We start from the raw sequence: 24,625 nt of genomic DNA on the forward strand, positions 1-24,625 counted from the left end.
TGAGGTGCAACACAAAAGGACATCTCAAATGCAGCAAGTCAAACACCAGCATTGCTTATTTTTCAGTCTTCTCCTATTGTCATATATAGCCATTCACTCCCTTCTACTAAATAGCAGTGTAGAGATTTAACCTAATGGGCATTTAAAAGTCAAAGGGCCACAACTACCACTTTTATTTGGTTAAAAATAAAAAGTAAAAATGAATTGCGAAAGCTTTGTCACTGCTATGGACTGCAAAACCTTCCCCAAACAATGCTTACATAGGACAAACTGATGCATTGAGAAGCACCATAAAAACCCTTTGGAAAAAGATCACAAAAACAAACCAAACAAATAAATGAAAAACAACAACCAAAAACAGCCTCCAAAGAGAGCACACTCCCAGCAGCCCAGAGCAGCATATCCCAATGCAACCTCACCTGAGGCCATGCTACCAGGAAACTCAATTCAAAAAACAAAATCATCTTATACACTTAGTTCCATTCAAGGTTGTTGTTGCTGTTTGTTGGTTTGGTTTTTTTTCTTTAAATACTGTTAATATTTTCAGTTTGCTACTCTGGATAGCACAGTAGTTAATACAACACTTTGCATTATTTTAGGAAGTGGAGCCTCTCCTCCCATCCTGCCATATTTTCCTGGTTTAGAGAAGTCTTGAAACTTGAAATTTAAATTTATTTCAAAGGTCAAGACATGTTTCTGTCATGGAAACATTGTCACAGACACCTGATGCATTTCAAGGAAAGAATTGGGCAAGCAAAGTGGTGCTGTCATGTCACATTTTGCTTCACAGGTAGCCTTCAAAGCACAGAATTGTGTTGGTAACTTAGAGCACATTAATGAAGTTGTTTAATTTTGCTAGAGCAGTGTTTTGGAAATTCAAGTCTTTTTAGGTGCCACTAGGAATTAAGAGTTGAGAACAAAAATCATTTGTACAAAAGGACAAATCAGAACTTGCAGATCTGCAGTAAATGGAGACAAACTTGTGTTAAGGACTGGACTTTTTGCTAAGCAGTCACCATTACTCATAAATACATTATATTCAAGGGTCAAAAAGGTGGATTTATTTGTTCTGAGCCTTGTTTTTGATATTCCTGTGTATGCTCTCTCTATGATCTGCCTTTTCTTCAATGCCTTTGACTCAAGCCTGATAACCTAAAGGAGTAGATTCTGTTGGTGATCCTGATGTAAAATCTTCCATAAAACTAAAACTATGTCTCAGAAGATATTTTAGCAGTACTGATATTTTAAAAGAATGTAAGTCATCTGTTAAACAGTCCAAATATCCTACAGGCTGTCCAGTTCAACAGCCCAGTGCTCTGCCTGGGCTGGTCCTGGGCACAGAGGAAAACCCAGCGGGATCTCAGGTGGTCACTGGGCACCAGGGTCCAGTTTATTATGAACACGTGCCAACATCACAAGGCTACACAGTTAATTACAGTCATTAGATCCAAGGGGCATAACTTCTGTGGAGCTCCAGCTGATTGATCAGTTCTAGCTGGGATGAACGACTGAGCAGCGGATAACAGACCAGAAGAGACATACTGGATCATAGAAATGATTAGCATTGAAACAAAGAGAGCGCACAGCTACTGTATGGACTGTGCAAGCAATAGCTTGAATAGAAGCGCTGGCACTTTCCTGGAGGGCCAGACGGGGCGGCGTGCAGGCGGCGGGCCCGCGCGGCTCAGGCCAGCGGGGGGCGCTGCTCCGCGCAGATGTTGAAGAGCAGCCCGGTGCGCAGGAAGAACTTGCGCAGCGCGGCGCGCAGCTCGGGGATCAGCTCGAACTGCATCATCTCGCACAGGTACGGGTAGTAGGTGCGGGCGTGTGCCCTGAACTAGCCAAGACAAACACAGCGTCACTCCCCACTGCTACGGCAAAACACGGGCGCTGGCACGGTGGCGGCTGCGGCAGACACCGGCTCTGGCCCGAGCCCTCCCGAGCAGCAGCCCGCAGCCCTGCTGTGCTGGCACTCCCTGAGCACAGCCAGGCTTTGTGCCTTCTCGGCCCACAGGCAGCATCACAGTCTGTTCCTAGCAATATGAACATTTGCATTCCCTTTTCCTCAAAAGGGCCAACATCCTGAAAATTATTTTTGCCGTCACTGTAAAGGACACTGGAACTCCAATTTTACAGGGGTGAGATTCACCCTTACCATTCCCGTGCAGCTGTAGTACAGCATAAGCCTCTTCCTTACTGCACGCTCACTGTGCTTTTATATGAAAGCTTTTCAGTAATTCTATCCACATTCCCACACGATGGGAACTGCATGGATGCAGCCCCATTTCCACTGCTGTACTGCAAGGAGAGTGCTCTCCATGAGGAACCTCCCACCTCCAATCTGAGTGGCAATAAAGACTGAACTCAGGCTGTAGCAGGAATGAAAAACATACCCAAATGCAGACATGACTTCCAGTCCCTTCTTACCTTGTCATCACTGATTTTTAGGGTTTTTGTTAAAAGCAACAGCAGGAGATTGGTCCAGGCTTCTCTGTGGCTTTCTGAGTTGACAGTAATAAAATACGCCAGGGCTTCACTGCACACGCTGCAGAGATGGAGAAAACCCTTACTCAGTTTTTGATGACATGCTCTGTTTGTCCTTTCCATGTACTTAGTTTTCAAACAAGATGCCCTTCCACAGGAAAGTTCTCAATCACATGACAACTTGAACTACACAGATTGGCTTTTTCTGGTACAGGAATTGTTACAGATAACTGAACTGAAATGCTTTTCATGTTGTGACAGAGAAGGAAAAGGAAAATTAATCTGTCTGATAAACAATTTGTAATTTAAGTGCTGTGACTTTCAACCTGCAAAGATTATTTCCTGACCCTGACATTGGAACAGCTTAGGCACCAGCAACACAAGAGAGCTCTCCCTCCAAATTTGGACTGGTTTCATAAAAATCTACTGCTCAGCATCACAGATTAAGGAATAATTATTATTGTACTAATAGATTTTCGGTCCCTGCTGCAGATTGTCAACACAAGGTACAAACTGTACTACTTACTATGGCTATTTTTAGGACACCCTTTTAATTAAAGGACTAAGCAGATTAACATACATGCTGGTAGATCAGAATCCACTGCATTAGTACCAAGAGCAAGTTGGGAGATCTTCACTGTCTGTCAGTCCCACCCCAGAAGCCTGTCTGTCTGTCCCTCCCCAGCACCCTGTCAGTCACCCTGTCAGTCACCCTGTCAGTCTGTCCCACCTGAGCAGCCTGTCAGTCTGTCAGTCCCTCCCCAGCAGCCTGTCAGTCTGTCAGTCAGTCAGTCAGTCAGCTTGTCAGTCAGTCAGCCTGTCCCACCTGAGCATCCTGTCAGTCAGCCTGTCAGCCACCCTGTGAGTCTGTCTGTCCCACCTCAGCAGCCTGTCAGTCCCACCTGAGCAGCCAGTCAGTCAGTCAGTCAGCCTGTCTGTCACCCTGTCAGCCAGTCAGTCACCCAGCCTGTCACCCTGCCAGCCCCACCTGAGCAGCCGGCGCTGCACGCCGTCCCACGCCTCCCGCCGCCTCTCGTCCACGTACATGCGGAACAGGATCCTCAGGCAGCAGGCCAGACTGCTGGTCTCTTGTTTCAGGAGATTGGGCTTTGATTTACCCTTGAACCCTGGAAATCAGCCCCACACAGGACAAGAGGGAACATCCAAAGCTGGCGTTACTAAACAAAAATCAATTTTATAAATTTTATAATAAATTTTATAATATCTGCACTAGTAACCAGTAGTGATTTCTTGTCCAAACAGTATTTCCTCATCCTTGATTTTGATTGAGTTCTCATTTATTTATAATGATACCCAACTACAGCTGTACCAGCTGTGTAGCTCTACTTTAATCAAGAAGAAGCAGATAATTTAGCAAACAGAACTATTCCAGTCATCAGGAAGGAGACAAGCACTAAAAGCATGAGACTGTCCCATACACTCTAGAAGTGATTGCAATGGCACACTGTTGTGTCATTCAGTGCAATTCTAGAAGTGCAATTCAGCATTTTTACCAAATGAAATTGAAAGCCTCACCTGCCCTCCACAACACAGTTCGCTGCTCATAATTTGAATTAAAGGCTTTTGAAAATGAGTGAGACTCTTGCAGACAATCCAGTAATTTAAAAAGGTGATGTGAAGACATATATTTATACATTCCTTGGTCTTCTGTGTCAATGTGGATATCTGCATCCAATGTGTCTCGCTAAAGAACAGGGAGAGAGAGCATGCCATTAACTCCAGTAATTGCATTTATAGTGCAGTGCAGGATTAGCACAGCACAACATAGCAGGGTGGCCCTGACAAAGATCAGAGTTGCACTCTTCTCAGTAGGGTTATGTTAAATTTAGTCAATGTTTTAAATTCCTAGTGAAATTAGCTACAATATATCATCCCCAAAACACTATCTGAATGCACTAGCCAGAACTTCCAGCTCAGGGTTTTATTAACAGCCAAGCCAGAGCTACTGTGCACTAGTACCCAGTATCAGAACTTTCAGGGACAGGGACATCTCTGAGGTCAGAAGTGAGTGAAATCTTGACCATTGACCTTGCTGAAGTTGAACTGCTGCAACACTTCCTGTGCAAACATCCAGAGACTGAGCAGAGTCTCAGCTGTGGCCAAATGAAGACACCCAGTCCAATGAGCAGAAAAGAATGCTTTCCCCAAACAAACAAAACCTTTTCTGATGAGTATGTATTCATGATAAAAACAATTATATCTATTATAGTGATAATAAAAATTAAGGTAATATAATACTACAATGGGCAAACCACCTGGCAACACTGGAAGTGTTGAGACAAAAAATTAACAAGGTAAGAGTAATTTACACACACACTCAAGGTAATGCTGAGAGTCAGTAAAAGAGTATTTTGTAAACACATCAGAGCTCTCCACAGTTTGTTCTTTACTGTCACCACAAGGTCACAAGTGAGTCTGATGGTACCTGAGCTGCAGCCATGTGCTCAGCATCTTCTTTCTTGCTTGTTGCTGGATAGAACACTATGTTATCAATGGTCTGTATCAACTCCAGCTGTACCACACACTTGATCAGGAGGCCAGCAAATAGTTTTTGATCTAATGAAATGGAGCAACACAAGTTTCAGAACCAATTCATGACAATTCACTTACAACAGGCTAGCAAAACATGACACTCCCCTTAACAATTTGATATTTAGTAATGCTGTGAATGATCTTCTAAAGAGAAAATCTCACTGCAAGGCATAAACACAAATTGCAAAGACTCATCCAAGTTTAACTGCCCCAAAACTTTGTGCAGAGAACTAGAGAAGTGAACTAAGACTGGCTATAAAGGTGCACTGAAAAGCTTGTATGCTTTCCTTACTTGTGTAAGGACCACTTTTCCAGCTCTCATCTGTTGGATTGGAGTATTGGCTTTGTCCTCTTTCAGAAGCATTTTTATCCATGCTGCTTAAAGACTGATGATCTAGGTCCAAATCCTAGAAGAGAGTGCAGAGCAATCCCAGTAATCTGAAACACTGACTCCCAGCCAGCTCTCACTTTCCAGATGACTTCTCTAACTCTAGATTAGATGGATTCCTGCATTCACCCCTTATATCCTTATTTACAATAACACCAAATGCAATCTACTGTCAATTCCTTGTCAAGTGTATTGACTATAACACAGTATTTCAAAAGCTAACCTAACACAAAACCCTTAAGTCAGTTTATCACCCTGAGTTAACTCTTACCAAATGTTTTTCAGATGAATCTTCCTCCATTCCTACAGGCTTCCATGTCAGCAAGCTTCACAGAGTTAAAGAAGCAAAACAACAATAAAAAACACAAACAAAAAAAATCAAACAAAACAGAACAAAACAAAAAAGGTAAATATTGTTGCTTTGGAATTGGATATCAATACAAGAATAAACTTATGAACTTACACATGAGGAATAGTTGTTTTGAAGATTTCTAGCATACAATTGCATGTCTGGTCCCAGACTTCAGGGCTGAATTTCTGCCCATTGAGTATTACCAGGTTTTCTAGGCAGTTTGTACCTGATCGTGCCAACTGTTCATTATCTGTGAAAGGAATGTTCCATATTTATCAACTTCTACAATACCAATGAAAAATTAAGCATTCCCTATTACTGCTCCATTAAAAATTTTTACTAATACTGTGAAATGCAGTCTCTTGGCTCAAAGCCTACCTATACAATAAGTTACAACAATAAGAAGCTGAAAAACCTACTGAATTTAAAAAAAAAGTTTCAAAATCCCCTTCATGAGATGGAAATCCAACCAGAGAAGACAAAAGACAGAGCAGAAGCAGAAGGGAAGCACACAGTGAAAAAAGGAAGGAAAAGCAGCAATCAAAAACTTCTGATTTACTGCAAGATGGTCCCCCAACATCCCCTGCTAGTGATGTGGGATTTCAGGTGCAAGACTTGGAGCCAGAAAGAAAACATGTTCTTTACAAAGCTGCATTTGAAGTACTCATTGGTTGGGAGGAGGAGGGGAAGTGGGTGCCAGAAAATAAGGGAGAAAAATAAAATCAGAATGCATGCACATATACCCATGTGTGTAAATAAAGGAGGGAATGCATGGCTGCAGTCAAACCAAGAAAGGTTTTTGCCAAAAGGTTCAGAAGATTGACACCATTCTCCAAAAGCTTTTTTTGGTCATAGTAACACCATGAGCCCATTATGAACACAGTAACAAAAAAAGTTGCCTAACTCAATAAAAAGATTGGTGCTCAGATATTCGAGACATTGGATCAATCTACTGCAACGTGGGAACCAATGGGAGCTTTTATTCAGCTATCCTTCCCCTTCTTAAGTACTGAAAATTTAAAACTACATTTAACCAAAAGATGCAGGTAAATAAGGTACCTTGTTTTACACACCAGTGTAACTGTGCAAGGATGTCAGGAAGGAGGATCTCGTGCAAAGCTTCATAGAACTGTGTGAACACATCACAGATGGCATAAAGGGCGTGGTTGCACGTCGTGGTCATCCACTCTGACTTCTGGGACAGAAAATTAAAAAACTTTGCTTTTGTGGGGATTCTCCCATGGTGGAAACAGTTGGCTTACCATGGCTGGTCAACAAGAGACAGCTCTGAGAACTCAGAACTAAAACCTCACGACTGCAGGTGTCTTGTCAGAAGCACTTAGTTGGCCACGTGAACACTGCTCAGAAAACTGTGCATGTTCACAGCAGAGGGAGAACACCCTCCTTGGAAATAATCACTTTCACTAATGCCACAGAATGTGGCAGAACACAGAACATGTTTAGTTAAGTCTGGAGCAGTATGGGGTAGCACTATCTGATGTCAATAGAAACTGCTGCCTCAGGTGTGTGAGTTATTAAAAACACAACTCTAGGGAATGTTTGCTTTTTGGTTTTACCTCTGTTTGTTGCTCAGGGAGTTTCATATTATCAAAAATCCGAAACACAATTCTAAACAGGTCTTGCCACCAGTGCTTTTCAAAGGTATGCCCGTAACTCTTCATGATTTCAAACATCACTGTTAAGCCTCTATAAACAAACCCAAACAAGCATAAGAACAGATGTTAAAATGTCTTCCTGTGATATCTTCACTGAATTAATTAAAATGGGAAAAAAATTTATTACCTTGTACGGACATCTAACTTGCAACGATTGATGATACAAGAAAGTTCAAACAAAATAGGAAACCATCCTCTGACCCACACCCTGTCCCCAGGAGCCACATTCATGTCATCACTTGTGTATTCTCTTAATACCTTGAAGATCAGCAGGAAAAAAAGATTCAAAGAAAAAATTATCTTAAAAATCTTTATATGTGACAAATGTAGATACTACCAGTGGTACAGACAGACTTGGAAAGTTGGCTTAGTTCCTACTGTAACACTCCAATTCTGCAAACGTAAGTATAGCTCTGAGATGTAACTTTTTGCAAAAATACTAGAAAATAACATATGGAAATTAACACTTCAATCTGCTCTTATTTCAATCCAGCTAAAAGCCTTACAAGTTGCTGAGGTCTGGACTCGTTAGAAAGCAACTTTAACAGTGACAGACAACATAAATACACATAAGCAAATCCAAAACTGGCAGAAACCAGTTCTATAAGTCTCTAGTACCCTGCATGCAGTGGGAACATGCAACTGCAATGTAACTCCAGGCTCTCCTCAGCCAGTGATTATTACATTCAATATTCACACCACAGACTGATGGAGAATACATGTTTGTAACCAACTGAACTAGACATAACTAGGGTGACAGAACAGGCAGCACTGCTTTCCAAGTCATCTTAACACCACAAAAACAAAAAAATAAGAACTATTTAATTCAGTTATTTCCCATTTGGACTTACAAGACTTAAGGCTACTTAACTAGCCCTAGTTTGCTGCTTACATAATACCAAGATTTCTCCTAAATCCAAATAAGCTTTGAATACAAACACTTACAATTGAAGCTTGAGTATGAAAGCTCTTCCTTGGTAGATTAATCTCCATTTAACAGTAGAAGAGAGTATGAAAATGCAGCAGGGTAAAAATTCAATATACCTGTGGTCTTTCTGAGACATATTTTGCACAGTAGCGAATGAGCCTGATGGCTTCCATGCTGGTGTCTGGGAAGGCAACATTGCAGGCAAACTCAGAGAGGCATTTCACTGCATCCTGAAAGGAGTCAATTGCTGCTGGAAAATGCTGCTGAAAAATATTTGCTGTGAAGAACAAACAAATACACTTTTTAAAATTTACTTATTAAAATTCATTGATAAACTGCATCAATCTAGGCATGTCACCTATGGTATACTGCTATGGAACAGACAATCATGACAGGACCAGATCTACATTAAATATGGCTCTTTGCCCTCTCTTGAATTCTTCCCTGTCCCACCCCAGCAACCACACTGCAAAGTTCTACAGCAGAATATCTGTATCTAGTTATCCTGTCCATAGCATTCAGGAGACTCCAAGGGTATGAGCCAGCTGCAGAGTTTGAGCAGGCTGGCTGTGAGGTCATGTGTTTATCTGCTGGAAACACAAAAGCCTTATTCAGATGAGCCTTTTGAAGCAGACTCCCAGCAGCCAGGCTGACGTGGGTGCTTGCATCTGTCAAGCATCACTTACTAACTATGTGAGCTGCAGTCTGAAAGGCCAGCTCTACAATGTTCCCATCGTGGTCTGATGCTGCTTGATGAAAGACTGCAAAGATATTTTTCCAGCCTGAACGGATGTTCCCAGCTTGGGAGTTCACCATCTGAGCAATGCAGCGGATCACCATGTCGCGAATGGTTGGAGATCTAAAAAAGAGAAAGGAAAGCAAGACTGCTTTGCACTGGCACAAAGTAACTGCCCCACTTGCCTGCACATGGCCCCCTAATCCACACCAGGGACATCCTTAAGGGGGACTAAAGCAAGCTAAAACAGAAATTGCAGTGCCTCACACCTGTTTTTCTTCATAATATGCTCAAAAGGCCTTAGGAAGTCTTTCTGGAAGCGGAAGTTGGCTAACTCTCCCTTCTCAAGAAATTTCATTGACAGCTGCCTTAATGAGTCTACAGCAAAGATGGCAACATCTTCATTAGGGTTACACCCAACCTAGAAGAAAAGCATATTTTCAAACAATTATCAGTTGATGTGTCATTTATATGACTAACAGATTTGTCACCCAAGTTCCATCTCAGCCCACTAAACATTGCTATCACATTCTAGTGTTCAGACTCTTGGGAAAGAAGGGGCTCTTGTTGAAGAGGGTTTCCTGTCACATCATCCATCTAAACACACCCATGGATTTTGAATGCACCAAAGCGAACTGTGATAGCCAGCTAGATATTAAAATACAGTACAATACAATAAATAAAATGAAATCTTTGGTTAAAAAAAATCCCATTCTAACATGATTCAATTTCTTAAAGAAATGTTCCAGGATCTCCTGTGTACATTTTAGAGGAAAACTAACTTGGCATTTTATCCTAACAAAATTGCAAAACTACCAAATCATATAATGAATATTACTTAAAGATCATTCCTATAAACATTTTTATTTACACACTTTATGTTTTCAAATAGGTGCTTCTTTCAGGTGTCTTGAATGGAATTTTTTTCCATATCAGAGTTTAAGCCAGCAGTAACACAGGAGGGAGAAGCCGATTAAAGAATGGCCCCTACTGATGCAGGCAGGGTGAGCAGATTGGCAGAAGCACCTTGTTGAAGTGGTCTCCAACGACGTGCCAGACCCTGGACCACTGCAGGCGGATGCGGTTCATGTTGTAGTAGGAGATCTCCACGATCTTCTGCAGGCTGAACATGCGCGGCTGCTGCGGGGCCGCCAGCTCGTCCAGGGACACGGCGCACAGCCAGCGCACAAAGTCCACTGCGGGGACAGGGCTGTCAGCAGCTGCCCCCGCCAGGGGCCCTCCCCCCCTCACCTACCTATGGCATTGCCGTCCAGCCGCGTGGAGCCCGTGAAGATCCTGCAACACACACAGCAGGGCTCAGCTGCTGCCCAGGGCAGCCACACAGCTCTGCACACTGCAGCTGCTCCAGCCCTGCACCACCCAGGGCAGCCACACAGCTCTGCACACTGCAGCTGCTCCAGCCCTGCACCACCCAGAGCAGCCACACAGCTCTGCACACTGCAGCTGCTCCAGCCCTGCACCACCCAGAGCAGCCACACAGCTCTGCACACTGCAGCTGCTCCAGCCCTGCACCACCCAGAGCAGCCACACAGCTCTGCACACTGCAGCTGCTCCAGCCCTGCACCACCCAGAGCAGCCACACAGCTCTGCACACTGCAGCTGCTCCAGCCCTGCACCACCCAGAGCAGCCACACAGCTCTGCACACTGCAGCTGCTCCAGCCCTGCACCTCCCGGGTGCCTGGGTAGCGCCGCCTGCATCTGTCCTTGGTCTAAGCACCCTCTCTCCTGCACCCAGTCCCAGTCCCAGCGCTCCTGCCCCGCTGCAGGAACAGGCACAGGCTCACGTTCCCCAGGCCAAGTTGTGCTGCAGCACTCATTTGGGTGACAGCATGTTAAATTTCACGGGGATAGTAAGAAAGCTTTGCTACAAGACTTTGTTATCAGCCGCCTTTGATCTTTAAATCCTCTGAGAATGTGGTTGGCTGTGGCTGTCAAAACACACAGGGATGCACTACTGTCCCTTCTTCCCCTTCAGCTGTTCAGTCTTGAGAGGAGCTCAGACTGCTGATAGTGGTCCATACACAACACTGATACAGCAGAGAACATTCCCTAATGTTCTGGACTTTAATGTGGTGACAGACTCATGGTTAGAATAAGCACTGCAAGTCTGAATATATGATTGTGCAGACTTGCACAATTGCATCAATAGTTACTAAGAACTCCCACTCATAGTTTAGGATAGAAGCATGTCTTTAGACAGCATTTCAGAAGGGCAGATGACAGAGATGGTGATTTGGGTTATGTTCTCAGTACCTGTCCACTGCTACCACCACGCTCTGGGAGCTGGTCTCCCCCACAGACTCCTGGATGCTCGCCATGTGCCGTTTGTCAGCCCCACTCCCAACCAGGTTCCCTGCAATAAACCCATTAAAACCAGGATTTGCCACCAGGAAATACTAACTCCAACATCAAACAGGTAGACAAAGAGCAGTGACTATTGCTTCTAGTTACCATGTAATTTACATGGAGCAGATGGTGCCTTTGCCAGATCTGTGCCAGATCATTACACAGCTGAACATCATATTTATTAAGTTAAGATGATATGATACTGTTCATAAAATTGGAACAGATAAAATACTATTGTAAAATATGAACTCTAAGCCAGCTACAAACAGTTAATGCTGAACACAATTCTGTATTCATTATAATCATCATGTAGCATCCACTCCAGAGTTTTTTTTAATTAAATTGTTTCCTTAGTGGTTTTACAAAGATTAAGGCAACTTGCCCCATCTGTCTAATTTACAGCCAAAAATCTAAGGTTTGTTTCTTGTACACACTGCAGAAACAACAGGAACTGGAACAGCAAGCCCAACATGCAGAGATAAGAAATTCCTTTGGAAAATCAATTGTCAGTTATATAAATTTCTATTAATTCCTAAAAATAAATGGCTCTTTTTTCTATAAATTAATACTTGTAACAAAACCACAACTTTGTATGGCAAAACAGTTTTTACAACAACATATTCCAACAAATAAATCTGGCATAGTTATCAAATAGCTTAACCCAATTCCAAGGTTATAACAGATTTGGTAACTATAAACACATAGTGGAATGCACAGTTTCAGTAACCCAACCCAGCTTCCCCTGGAAGCAAGTAAATACATTTGAGTATGTTTTAACATTGAGGATTCCTTAACATCCTTTCTGCAGTGGTATGTGCATGTTTGTGAAGCTGAGGATGAATAACCTTACCCAATCCCAGGCTCATGAAGTCCTCTCCTGCAGAGGCATAGCCCTTCATGCCTCCTTCCCTGTCACGCCCAGAACCAGAGAGATAGCGAGTTTTCACACCAGTTCCTATCAGCTGTGCCAGCTCCAGCTGGCTAATACACTTCAAGATCTAGAACCAAAAGAAATTAAACACTGTGTTTCTGCACACCACCATCTTTTTATTTTTAACATATATTTGTATTTAATATTTTTGACCTTCCCAGGTTCTCCAACCATTCAAGCAACTTTGGCCATGATAACAGCTTTGATGGAGCTAAAAGACTACTAATAACACTGAACTTGAGTGGTTCACCCAATAGCATCAGCCACCATGAATCATTCCAAAACAAGAATAAAATAAACACTGCTCCAAAATCTAACCTGGATCTCTAACTACAAACAGATACCTTTTTATGACTTTTCACAGCATCAGCTTTCAAGACTATATACAGTTGGAGCTGATCTAGAGACTTCATTGTCCTGCAGAGATGAAAAGACTGAAACACTGCAGCTCTCTCCACCTGAGTAAAGATGTTCCAACCCAGACATGTGCTTGCCATGACACAAAACTGCCTCTCCTCCTTCTTGCTCCCCCATGCCACATCCCTTGGCTGGCACAAGCACTCAGGAGAGTGAGCTGTGAGCCAGGTCTGAGGCACCTGGCAGCTCTGGCTCATACCATGCAGCCAAAGATTAGAGCCAGAGAACATAATGCAACAGAAATGCTCCTTTTAGCAACAGCACAGATTTAGAGCTGTAGAACTGCTCCTGGAAAATAGGATTTAAGAAAGTGCATATAATCCTGATAACTCATCTTTACCAATCATCCACCAAAGTATTGGAGCACTAATTTTTCATGTGCTTATCGTATAAATGTTTCCAAACTGTGCACAGACAATTCTGGACCTGTGAGCTAGAATATTTTTGTTTACTTGAATAAGAATACAATAGTTTATATTCAGAATTTTCTGAAGCCAAATGAGAATTTTTTTATATAACTTCAATTCCATATCAAATGCAGCCACAAAAATTACAATATTGTCTCAGTTTCCACAGGGTCTTAAAAAACACAGTGCATTATTTTATATATATATATATTTTGAAAAAACAAAAATAAACGTAACAATATGATGCGCTTCCGTCACATTTTTAAGAGGGTTCTGGGAGCTGATAGTAGAAGAAAATATTTGACACCACATTCACTATTTAATTTAATAAAGGTTTACCTCATGCCAAGAATTGCCAAGATAGTTGCCATCTGTGTGAGCAACTGTAATGAGTGTCTTAATGGTATCTATGTTCTTCTGTTTCATTTCTGTAATGCTGGAACTGGCAGTCAGCAAGGAAAAGCGAGCAAGGGCCTGCACATAAGCATCTCGTTCGAGCTACAAGACAGGGAAACAAGCATCAAAACCAAACCCCCAAAGAGAAAGCAACTTGCCTACAGGTTTTGCTTCTGTGGCTAGCTGGCACTGCTAGAGCACTTTCCAGCTAAAGGAGAGTAGGGTGCCAGTTAGCAAGTACTCTTAACAGAAGATTCAGTAAGAAAAAGAAAGCAGAGTTGAAGAAATGCTTGATTACACCACAACCTTTAACCATTTCAAGAAAGCAGATGAGACACTTCATCTTCTATGTATAAGCTGCCTCCCAGAGCCCACAGGACCCTCAGCAAGCCCCAGGCTCAGTTTGGCACCAACCTGCATCCCAAAGATACAGGCTATCCTAATGGCACAGCGTATTCCTTCCAAACACAGGGACGCCACTTCTGTGTCATCACAGTTCTGCAAGCCAACACTGTAAGCTGCCAGCAGAGGAGTCCACACAAGCTAAACAGAGGAAGAAACTAAATTCAGAAGTCTCTTACAACTTTAGCCCAAAACACTGGGCTACTGAAGCCAAATACATCCCAAGAATCCACCTTGTTGCATAAGCAAACTCTTCAGAGTAATTTTCCACTTCTTTTCCCATGCTTATAACTCTTCATAACAAAGGCACAGTGAGAAGCTGACACTCACTTTGAACATGGGTCTGACATGGTCCAGGTGGGTGGCACTGGTGAAAGGTGCCTTTGCATGGCTCACTGCCTCCATGAGGGCTTTGGCTGTCTTTGCCATTTGCTCCATCTCCAAGTTGTACAACAGCCTCCGCTGCTTCTCATTAGCCACACCTAGGGGAACACACACACACATTGCTTGCTTTTCTTACAAGGGTGTACCCTGTCCCTTCACACAGCACCACAGAACCTTTATAAAGCTATTGCTAATGAAACCTACAGCTAGGAATCTGGCAAAATCTTCGAAGTCAGGAGGCTGCCCCAGGCTGCAAGCAAGCAAGGAAGTCCAGCACTAAAAACCCAAACTTCAGACTTATTTTGTCCAAAACAACTCATTCAGCCCTCTACTATGTAACACATGCTATTACCTAATTGTTCCAAGTCAGAGGTGCAAATATTAAGTCATTCTGCCTGCAAAAGTGGATGGATACTTCTGTATCTTCTAAGGCTCACATTCCCAAACCAAAACAAATCTCACCAACATGATAAATAAATAACTCAGTGTTTCTCTATCCTTATACTACAGGGTGCAACTTCAACCTTCAAGCAAATCAATTTTTGTTCCTATTTTGATTGAAAAAACCTGCAAACAGCATGAAAACACTGGAAAAAACACTATGCTGAAGATTCATAATTCACTAATTGACTTAAATTAGTACCAGCTATTGTGCATAGAAGCAGGGTACAGCTGGGGCACTGGTTCCTGCTGCATGCTACGCTCACTTGGTTTGGATGAGGAGAGGTGACTATAGATCATGGCAAACTCTCAAATCCCTCTGGTTTGCAAACACTGTCACAAGGACTATGACACCTCCCTGCCACTGAACAATGGAGGGAGACAAAACAACACCCCAAATCAAGCCCTCACTCATTGTCTAGCACAAAGAAAACCAAGTTAATTGCAAAGTAAGTTCCCCTGAGTTCCTCCTCACGCTCCTGTGTGAAAACCTAGAGTTTTGGTTTCCAGTGCTGCCCTGCAGTGCTGCCAGAGGCACCTCCAGGCTGCTCCCACCACACAAGGCAGAGTGAAGCTGGGACTGAACCACTTCCATTCCATGTGCCTCCACCAGCCATTCTAAATGTACTTCAGGTACTGCCCCAGGCAGTCACAAGGACTCTGCACACCACTGTGCCCTCCCTAAGCTCCTGCACAGCTCTGGAGCACTGTGCTCTGCCCAGCTTCTAGCTCCTCCTTACTTGGTTTACTGCACTTGGTTGTAATTGCATATTCTTTTGTCTCTTTCATTGCAATCTTCTTCCCTTCTATTTCTTCATAGATTGTGGATAAATACTCTTCTGGCAGGTCTTTACTGTCATTGATTCCTCGATTCATTTTAATGTACTGCTCCTTGGTCATTTTATTTTTTACCTGTAAGTAGCAATAAGTTGGATATCAGATTTTGAATGCAAGTTCAAGAGAAATCTGAACTTATAGAAGTTTGGATTTTTTAAATTTTTACCTGTGGACTGTGCAAGTCTGTAGTCAGCATTATAATGGAGTATGCCAAAACATAAGCAGTGTCTGCACTAGCAAACAGTGTTTGCCTGAGGGAGGAAAAAACAAAACAGGTTTATAGATTCCCAATTCCTCAGTCCATTATCTCTATTTCCATATGCAAAAACTGAAGGTAGCTATTAAAAATGCATCAAAGCCTAAGCAGTTTAAAGCACAGATAAAAAGGGTGGGAGGGAAAGCACATCATCATTGCAATATTAAAAACTAGAGGTGACAGATTTTCAAGTACATTCCCTACCAATTACCTGAAGAACAATAATGTGTAATCTTTAAAAAGTTAAAGGACAGCTTATATTTCACTCACAGAGTTTGATAAAGATTGATACAAAACCAATCCACTGATACGCCAGCTGGACTAAGGAAAGGAAACTAATTAAGCCTGACTGAACTTCAGTGCTGATTGCATTAGGAACAGTAACAGCTTTGCTATTTGGTATGAAATAACATATACCCATTTTGTTCTACATCTAACAGGCAAGCAAAAGCATTGTAGCATCCTATAAGCTGTTTATGTAATGAATTTTTAATTCTAGCCATTTCTACTTGACATTTAATACTTGACTGATCTACATTTGTCTAAAATTATCTATTAGCTGCTGCATTTTAATATACTTAGGGCTTCCCTCTTCCAATAATTCCTTCTAGCAAGCACTTGGGATTTAAGGAAATGCAAGCACCAGTATCCCTCCTATGCAACATGGACAGCAAGATCTTCTCCTCACACAAGCCTGCTCAAGTTCCTGGCCTGGTATGAGCTAAATCTACCCCTGCCCCTAGGGCCACACAAGAGTACAGCCAGGGAGTTCTTCAGGCCCTGATGTGATGCAAAGGGTTTGAATTACCGTTGGTTGCATTCAATGTATCTAGCAGCAAATTTCTCCATCAATCTGTCAATCTTCTGGGCTTCCCCGGGCAGACGGAACCCCTCCAGGAATATCCGCAGAGCAGACACAAAGTCTTTGCCACAGAAATCAAGCTGGTCCACAAAGGCATACATGACTTCCTTGTTAAACTTGCTGCTTTCCCCAAGAAATTCCCCTACTTGAGTCTAAAAAACACAAGGGGCAGTTATTATTACTGTGCAATCCAAGTGCCAGCTCTGCAAGAGGGTTTCTGGGCCAAGAACTGCACAGCTGCCAGCTCTGTGAAGCTGACACAGTGCTGAGTGAGCAGAGCAGCTGATGGAGGGTGGAGAGAGTCAGGGCTCCCAGATATCCCCCTCAGCCTGCAGATTCCTGCTCCCTAACTGCCAAAGGCAAGACCTGCACCACTGCAGAGCCGAACAAAGCTGAAATGTGCCCAGCTGCACACACAGCAGAGAATGCTTTGCCCCTACAGCACAGGACACTCCTTTGCTGCTAAGGGACTGCTGACACTACTCTGTCTCCTGCCAGCCCCCAGGCACATTCCATGATGAGGAACCCCCCAGCACTTCACTGTAACACAGTATTCACTGAGGAGCCTGGGACAGTGAGCAGAAAGCAGGGAGCTGTGGCACTAGGTGTGTCCATGAGGAGCCTCACACCTCCATCTCTCCAAGGCATGAACTCCAGAGCAGGGCTGAAGGCACTGGGTGTACAATGAAATGCATTAATTGTGCTGCACAATTAATAGAGCACAATTAATGCAGAGCAGGGCACAGACACCAGGGACAGGGCTGAAGGGACTGAGTGTACAAATGCATTAATTGTGCTGCATGTAATCTTACAGAGCAGAGGCGTTCCTCCTGGTGCAGGAACTGTGCCAGGTCCTCTGCTGTAGTGCCAAGCATTCCCTGCTCCTGGAGGTACTGTATTCCTCTCTTTGGTTTTTTATTAAACCTATTCAGAGAAAAACATGGAAAAAATTGATATACAATTAAAAATATCACAGCCTATAAAATTTGAGTTTTACAGAGTCCTCATAAATCAAAGTTTCTGTGTTGGAGGTCCATGTCTTTTCTTTCTAGTTAGGAAGAGAGTTAAATAAAAATCTATTACCTATATCACACCATAGGCCCCATCTCATAAGGTATACTGAGCTGCTGATAACCTTAGAAAACTCCAAAGCTAACCTTTTTGAACATTAAAAATTAGAGACTTAACATGAAATGTTAAAAATTTTGCTGTTCAAGACCTTTTTCTAGCATTTGCAGAAATGAAGACTTTCAAATTAATAAAAAAAAAGTAAAGCATAGCTGCACAGTGATTTAATTCTTCAAACTCTATTTCAATAAAGGAATACAAATCATTTAAGAGCTGCAAGACAACTGTGCCCCACAAACCAATTTCTCTGTAGACATACACACTCTAGTGGAACTGAGCCAGCAAAAAAGGAAAGCTGTGAAAACCCCTTCCACTCCACCCAAGATTTTATAAAATTCCTTTTAACTTTAACAATCTCTAGCACTGTTTTTTGACAACAGCAGACAAGAGCCTTCAGCATTAATATTAATTTGTAAGTGTCCCTACAATTGTGACTGTGACACAATAAGAAACAATACATTTTATTACTGGTGAACTTCAGTTTTCCTGTCATACTGGGCTTACAGTTCTATCCCATGTTCAATTATTTCCTTTTGCTGCTTGATGACTTCAAACTGCTCTGGATCATCTGGGACAGCAGTCTGGGTGCCAACACTTCCAACTCCTGACGACACAGTGGAGTCCAAGGAACTGACACTGCTCCGCCTCCCTCCAGAGTCCAGGCATTTCCCTTCAGCCATCTCCTGTTCAGATGGTTTATATGAACCTATGCACAAACAAGGCAGATTCAACTTACCCTTGTTCAGTCAGGAGCCTTTAGTTACAGAACTTGTGAGCAGAAATCTGTGAGTCAATATCCTTACTTTACCATATGTACTTTTTGGCAGTCTGCACTACACTGCGTGAAAATGCTCTATTGATGCAATTCTAAAATGATCCAACAAAAGGCAGAAAAGCAGCAGCATCTATGGAGAAATTCACTTCAACTTAGTAACTCTTGTTCTACTTGAGCTTTTTTAGTAGACAAGGGTCTGGCTAAAGCTAATCAACAGAACCTGGTTATTCAAACCAGACACTTGGAGAATCAGCTACTGCAGCAGCACTAACAACTGTCTGTAAAATACCTCACTTGTGTAAACAAATTGTCAGGTACAAACCCACTCCTGAATAACTTCTGAACACTGAACAAACACAAGAATGAACCAAGAATGAACTAAATAAACCAATCTCTCCATACAGAAACAATCTTACCCAAGCTAGTCTGATGATTGGGGTTCACATAAAGGTCTTTGCTCCATTCTACCATACATTTTAAAATAGAAACCAAACATTCAAGTCCTTTTTTCCTTAGGCTTAGTTCCTAAAACATGAAGAAGAATAAAATGAAAAAAAAAGAAAAACCAAACCAACAAGCCATGCTGAAAACAGTCTCTACAACAGTCTCCCTCTAAGGGCTGGAAAAGTATAATCTTAAAAATAAAATGCTCATGGTGGAGATACGGCACAAAATCTGTGCAAAGCAAACCCCAGAGACAGTACCACCAGTTCATAAGCTCCAAAAGGAAAACATTTAACTGAGGCACAGGAAGGCTCAGTTTGTTCTTTCTCCCTTGGCAGTCCAACCAAAGAGACAAAACCAGCCTGGTCTCACAGTGCAAACAGGCAGCAAAATCACCAAGTAATTAATGGGACTGCTTCAGTGTCCAACTGCAAATCAAACTAATCAAAAGTAGCATCAGTAAGTTACAGACAACATGAACCTCTGGAAGGCTCAGAAACAATGCAAAGATAGCACTGTTTACAAAACAACAGTGCCTTATCTTCAAAGGTGTTTTCCTTACCTGTAAAGGTGTCATTCCCAGCTCGTGCCCACTTCGTCCCTGGGCGATTTTGGACAAATCATTTACAAGACGTTCAAAAATATTAGCAGCATTTAAATCACAATCATAGTTAACATAAATATCCACTACACACTGGGCATCTGGAAAATAAAAGGAAATTGAAGTATTAGGATTCTGTGCAACAGGATTTTTTAAAGGAATCAGAATAATTTTTATCTGCTGCTAGAAGTGATTCTTTTACACAGTGGAAATACCTGCACAGATTCTTGTTAAAGTCTGAATCACCATCCATTTGTGTTCAAAAGAACTTGAAGAAGTCTCCAGAATATTCAGGAAGATCTCTTTGAAGAACACCTGCAAAATAAATAAGGTTAAGGACTTAATGATCTGAAACATATTAGAATCACATCAAATGTACAGATTCATTTCTGTTCAGTAATTTCTCTTGAAGAGTAGCATTTCAGGCATATTAGAATTTGGATACAGTAGTAATATATTAGTTTAGTAAGCAAACCAAACTAGGACATTAAAATGGAAGTTCCAGCTGTATTTTACCATTGCAGTATTTTGAGAACTAGAGCAAATACAATTTATAGATTAAAAGTCTCTCACCTCAATCTGCATTTTTAAGTGGGTCTTAAAATTTGAAAGCAATGTGAGGAAGATGGCAAGAGAGAGCTCAAACACATCAGGAACGGAAGAGACTCCATTTTTAGATAATGCTACACAAAGATATTGTTTGATTGCATTGATGAACATTTCATGTGTCCTGAAAACCAGACCAGCATTCTGCAGCACTGAGAGAAGCAGCTGGAGAGACACAACCTTGGAACGCAATTCATGTGATCTAGAAAAAATTCAACAGTAAATGCATTTCTGTATTCTCTTAGTATATACCTGCATTTGACATTAGCACTGTAGCATTTCTTCCACATCACAAAGAAATTACTGCTGTTTTGATTCAAGAGGGGTAGAAATCAGCCAATTGATTTTTTAACTTCTACCATCCAAATTTGAAAATTTTCTCAGTAATACTAACATCTTAGCCTAGCCTAATAAATGCAGCTCTGTGCTTCTTAAGCACTTATCCACTCTCCCATCAAAAGCTTCACAAATACTGTAGTCAAGGCCACTCCAACTAGTAAGATTAATAAGCTTATTATGCAAAAACAAAAATTCTTAAGTATTAAATTTTTAATAATTTGAAGCTATTTTCAATCCTAGATTCATCACGCTAACTAAACCAAGTGGATTTTGAACACCTGGTCAACTATACAGCAGCTACTTAACCATCTCCAAAAGCTGCCAGGATGGGACAGAATAATAAACACAGTCTCATACTTGGGATCTGGTGGTCCTTCCCCCAGAGGTTTCATCGAGAGCTTGCACAATGACCTGAACACAAGGAAGGCATCCTTTTGGAGAACATGGGAAAATCTGGCAGCAGCTTGATGTCCAGATACATCTGTTTCCTTGGAAGTAAGAAACACAGACCCTCACTGAGGCAAAGAAACAGCAATTAGGAGATTTCACAGCTCCTCTGAGAAATCAGTTTCAGTTTAAACCACACCTAAACAGGATTACAAGGGATCTGGCTCTTTTCACACATGTTGACTGACCTTTTATCTCTGTCTCCACTCTGTATTAAAATACAACTAATATAATCCATTTTAGGACAGGTATTTTCAATATATACAGTGCAGCTGCTGCTTCCTTTTTGAACCTGAGCAGGACACACTCATTAGAGTTTCTGTCCCTTTCTTCTGCCAAATCCCATTCTATTAGTTGCCTCAATAAAAATATTTCTTCTTTCGTAGATGTATATTGGCATCCAGTGCAGTTATTTACCAGATTATCAGTGGAGGAAACAGACTGCCCATCATCTGGAATCCCATTTGTTTGTACATTTTCATTGCTAGAGCCAGATAGAAGAGTATCTGGAGTATCCAATGCAGGCAGAGCCTTGACAGGTTCTGTTACCTGCTTTTCTTCAGCCACTAAAGGGGAAAAAGGGAAAATTATTAAAATCACGCATGAAGAGTTCTCTATCCCATGCCTCTGGGAAGCTCTACCACCTACTGGCACAGAAGTAGCACTGATAACCTAGAAAGTTTCTCAGCTATCATCAAAACAATATTATGTTACAATCAGAACCTGCTCTTGCTGCCTTAGTAGGTTGCTCTTGTCAAGATACTTAGTAAGAAAAATTACTTCATGCTTCTGTAATCAATACGTATGCAACTAGTTAACTTTAGATGACTTCACTACCTTTCACAGCTGACTCCACCACATCTTCCAAAATGCCTTGGACCATTTCCTTTCCTTCATCAATTGTTTCCTCTAACGAAACACAGAGAGAATTTTTTATTTCGTATTTTTTGATTAGGAAGAAGATTAGAAGGAAAAACATGACAGAGGCAAAAGCATAAAAATTTATCCATTTTCTTCAGCAGTACTCATTGAAAGTCATGGACAGGCTCCCCATGGCTGGGCTCCCCATGCCCTGCTGTTTGTTTCCCCATGCCCAGTCTCCCCATGCCCAGACTCCCCCTGCCCAGTCTCACCATGCCCAGCTGTTTCCCCCTGCCCAGTCTCACCATGCCCAGCTGTTTCCCCCTGCCCAGTCTCACCATGCCCAGCTGTTTGTTTCCCCCTGCCCAGTCTCACCATGCCCAGCTGTTTCCCCCTGCCCAGTCTCACCATGCCCAGCTGTTTGTTTCCCCCTGCCCAGTCTCACCATGCCCAGCTGTTTCCCCATGCCCAGTCTCACCATGCCCAGCTGTTTCCCCTGCCCAGACTCACCATGCCCAGACTCCCCCTGCCCAGACGTTTCCCTGTGCCCAGACTCCCCATGCCCAGTCTCACCATGCCCAGCTGTTTCCCCCTGCCCAGGCCCCCCATTTTGCAGCACACTGCTGGCAATCCCAGCCCTGCCTGCCCAGCTCTGCTGTTGCTGTCCTGGCCGTGGGGACTGAGGCTTCTGTGCTCTCTCTGCTTCTCTGGACTCCTGCAGCTTGAAACACACAGAGAAAGGTTCATCTAAGCACAAAATACACACAGGGAAATCCTGTCTCTGATGACTGATGTTTCTTGTGAATTCACATCTTAGCAGGAAACAGTGAAACTACAATCACTTGGCCAATAAGATTAAAAAGATACACTTAAAGTTTATTTGAAAAGCATCATTTGTTTATCCAATGCCATTTGGCAGAAGCTATGGCGTGTGAAACTTCATTATCAGCAGTGCAGGTCACCTTTTATTTTCAAATCACTCAGCATGCCTCACTGCAGGATTTCTAACAGGTTTTCTAACATGACAAATCAACAGATATGCAACTACAATGACAGATCCATTAAAAATAAAAATAATAAAGTTTTCAGTCATTTGCAAGCCTAAACATTTGAGATGAGAAAAAGTAATAGCTACTTACAGCTTGATTTTCCATCCGTGTAAAAATGACATTTAACATCTGTGTCAGGGTAGCTTTGGCAGTTGTCTGGTTAATAAGATTCTTACTGGCCAGATAGATGTTGTAGCAGGTTCTAACAGTTTGAAGAATAGTTCCTTCATGAATTTCTATATATGGAGATGTTACTGCAGTGAGAAGAGCCTAAAAAAGTTCATAACATGGTAAAAATGAAACCTAAGCAAGTAGGCAGCAATGCTCTTCATGCTCTTCTTCATGCATGTCTTCCAGAATAATCACTGGCTTTGCTACAAAAAAGGTATCTTTTTTTTAAGACTTTACAAGCAACCACAATTCAAATCAAAGTTTAAAAAGACTTCCACATCTCTGTTGTCTCCTGATCTATTCTTAGAGGGTCTTGTCAAAACTCATTCTCCACCAAGGGAGATACTCCACCTCCAAAATAAAGTTACTATATTCCATAGCTTCATTTGCACACAAGAGCCAACTGGCCTACACTAACATCAAGCTGGATTACTAGAAGGTTCATCAATTTCCACCCTCAGCTACAGTAGCTCAAGAAGATTTCAGAGACAGAGCACACAGGACTGCTGGACATTGCCATGCCTTCTTGAGAACATACACTGGCAGCTGTCTGGGAAAACAGCCAGGGGAGCAGACAGGCTTGAACAGCATTCCAGGGCACTGCACCCCAGGCCCAGGGCACTGCACCCCAGGCCCAGGGGCTGCTGTCAGGGCTGAAAGCAATTGCCTGGCCTGATGGAGGTGGGCACTGCAAGCCTCTAAGAGGAGCACCAAGCTGTCTGAAAGCTGGCTTACCTCAGAAAGGAGAAGCATTTATAAAACATTCCCTTAGATTCTGCTTTCCCAACAGGAAGCACATTTCCCTCACCAAGGCTGGTGACAGCCTCCCCGAATGCACTGACACGCGGGACAATGGAAGAAATGGAGCAAATGGGCCCTCGGTAATATTTTGCTTTTTTTTTTCAGTTACAAATGAAAGAGAGCAAAAGCAAATCAATGTTGCAGTAATAGAAATGGCAGAGAAGACCTTAATGATCTGCAGCTGCACTCCCTCATCGGTCTGGGGGCCCTGGAAGCAGCTGCAGATGGTTCCCACCACGCGGTCGATCAGCCGCTTCCCCGGCGCGCCGCTGTCCGGAGCCCTGCCCGTCATGTGCCCGTAGGCTATGAGTTTCTGCGTGGAAAGAATGCAGCTTGGATGACCACACACTCTGAGAAAAGCACAGTTTTGCACAGCACAAAAAGGCATGTTTAGATAGCATGCCTCACATAACCAGTTTTAACTCAAAAATTTAACACCATCTATAGTCTGGCCAACAAACACTTTCACTGCTCACATATGTGGACAAAACTGATTTTAGTATGACACAAAAACCTTTTCCACACAGGCCATTTCTTCACACCATAACCAGAGAGGTTTTTTTCACAGCAGTGTTTTCCAGAGTC

General features: G+C 42.4%; 1 protein-coding gene across 3 annotated transcripts in view; it reads right to left on the reverse strand.

Annotated features, from left to right (window-relative positions):
• Positions 1–1,354: 1,354 nt before the first annotated feature.
• The window catches only part of ARFGEF2 (ARF guanine nucleotide exchange factor 2), a 30,890-nt gene continuing 7,619 nt past the window's right edge, over positions 1,355–24,625 (reverse strand). The window contains exons 4-39 of one of the 3 annotated variants that reach the window (XM_079321716.1): positions 24,207–24,353; positions 23,159–23,338; positions 22,593–22,740; positions 21,996–22,067; positions 21,576–21,724; positions 21,069–21,199; positions 20,340–20,574; positions 19,982–20,081; positions 19,728–19,867; positions 19,138–19,246; positions 18,451–18,652; positions 17,631–17,742; positions 16,765–16,970; positions 15,867–15,951; positions 15,604–15,775; positions 14,369–14,520; positions 14,051–14,179; positions 13,580–13,738; positions 12,336–12,483; positions 11,393–11,492; positions 10,373–10,413; positions 10,144–10,313; positions 9,387–9,538; positions 9,068–9,240; positions 8,498–8,658; positions 7,581–7,711; positions 7,355–7,484; positions 6,837–6,972; positions 5,889–6,027; positions 5,697–5,751; positions 5,330–5,444; positions 4,931–5,061; positions 4,021–4,189; positions 3,473–3,611; positions 2,428–2,545; positions 1,355–1,837 (exon numbers count right to left, since the gene is read on the reverse strand). In XM_079321716.1, coding sequence (XP_079177842.1) covers positions 1,685–1,837; positions 2,428–2,545; positions 3,473–3,611; positions 4,021–4,189; positions 4,931–5,061; positions 5,330–5,444; positions 5,697–5,751; positions 5,889–6,027; positions 6,837–6,972; positions 7,355–7,484; positions 7,581–7,711; positions 8,498–8,658; positions 9,068–9,240; positions 9,387–9,538; positions 10,144–10,313; positions 10,373–10,413; positions 11,393–11,492; positions 12,336–12,483; positions 13,580–13,738; positions 14,051–14,179; positions 14,369–14,520; positions 15,604–15,775; positions 15,867–15,951; positions 16,765–16,970; positions 17,631–17,742; positions 18,451–18,652; positions 19,138–19,246; positions 19,728–19,867; positions 19,982–20,081; positions 20,340–20,574; positions 21,069–21,199; positions 21,576–21,724; positions 21,996–22,067; positions 22,593–22,740; positions 23,159–23,338; positions 24,207–24,353 — 4,989 coding nt within the window. In that variant the 3' untranslated portion in view covers positions 1,355–1,684. Of the gene's footprint in view, positions 1,838–2,427; positions 2,546–3,472; positions 3,612–4,020; positions 4,190–4,930; positions 5,062–5,329; positions 5,445–5,696; positions 5,752–5,888; positions 6,028–6,836; positions 6,973–7,354; positions 7,485–7,580; positions 7,712–8,497; positions 8,659–9,067; positions 9,241–9,386; positions 9,539–10,143; positions 10,314–10,372; positions 10,414–11,392; positions 11,493–12,335; positions 12,484–13,579; positions 13,739–14,050; positions 14,180–14,368; positions 14,521–15,603; positions 15,776–15,866; positions 15,952–16,764; positions 16,971–17,630; positions 17,743–18,450; positions 18,653–19,137; positions 19,247–19,727; positions 19,868–19,981; positions 20,082–20,339; positions 20,575–21,068; positions 21,200–21,575; positions 21,725–21,995; positions 22,068–22,291; positions 22,317–22,592; positions 22,741–23,158; positions 23,339–24,206; positions 24,354–24,625 lie in introns of those variants that run through there. The other 2 variants (XM_079321717.1, XM_079321718.1) reach the window with 2 other exon arrangements.

The sequence above is a fragment of the Erithacus rubecula genome (assembly GCF_903797595.1).
Source record: "Erithacus rubecula genome assembly, chromosome: 18".
Lineage (NCBI taxonomy): Eukaryota > Metazoa > Chordata > Aves > Passeriformes > Muscicapidae > Erithacus > Erithacus rubecula.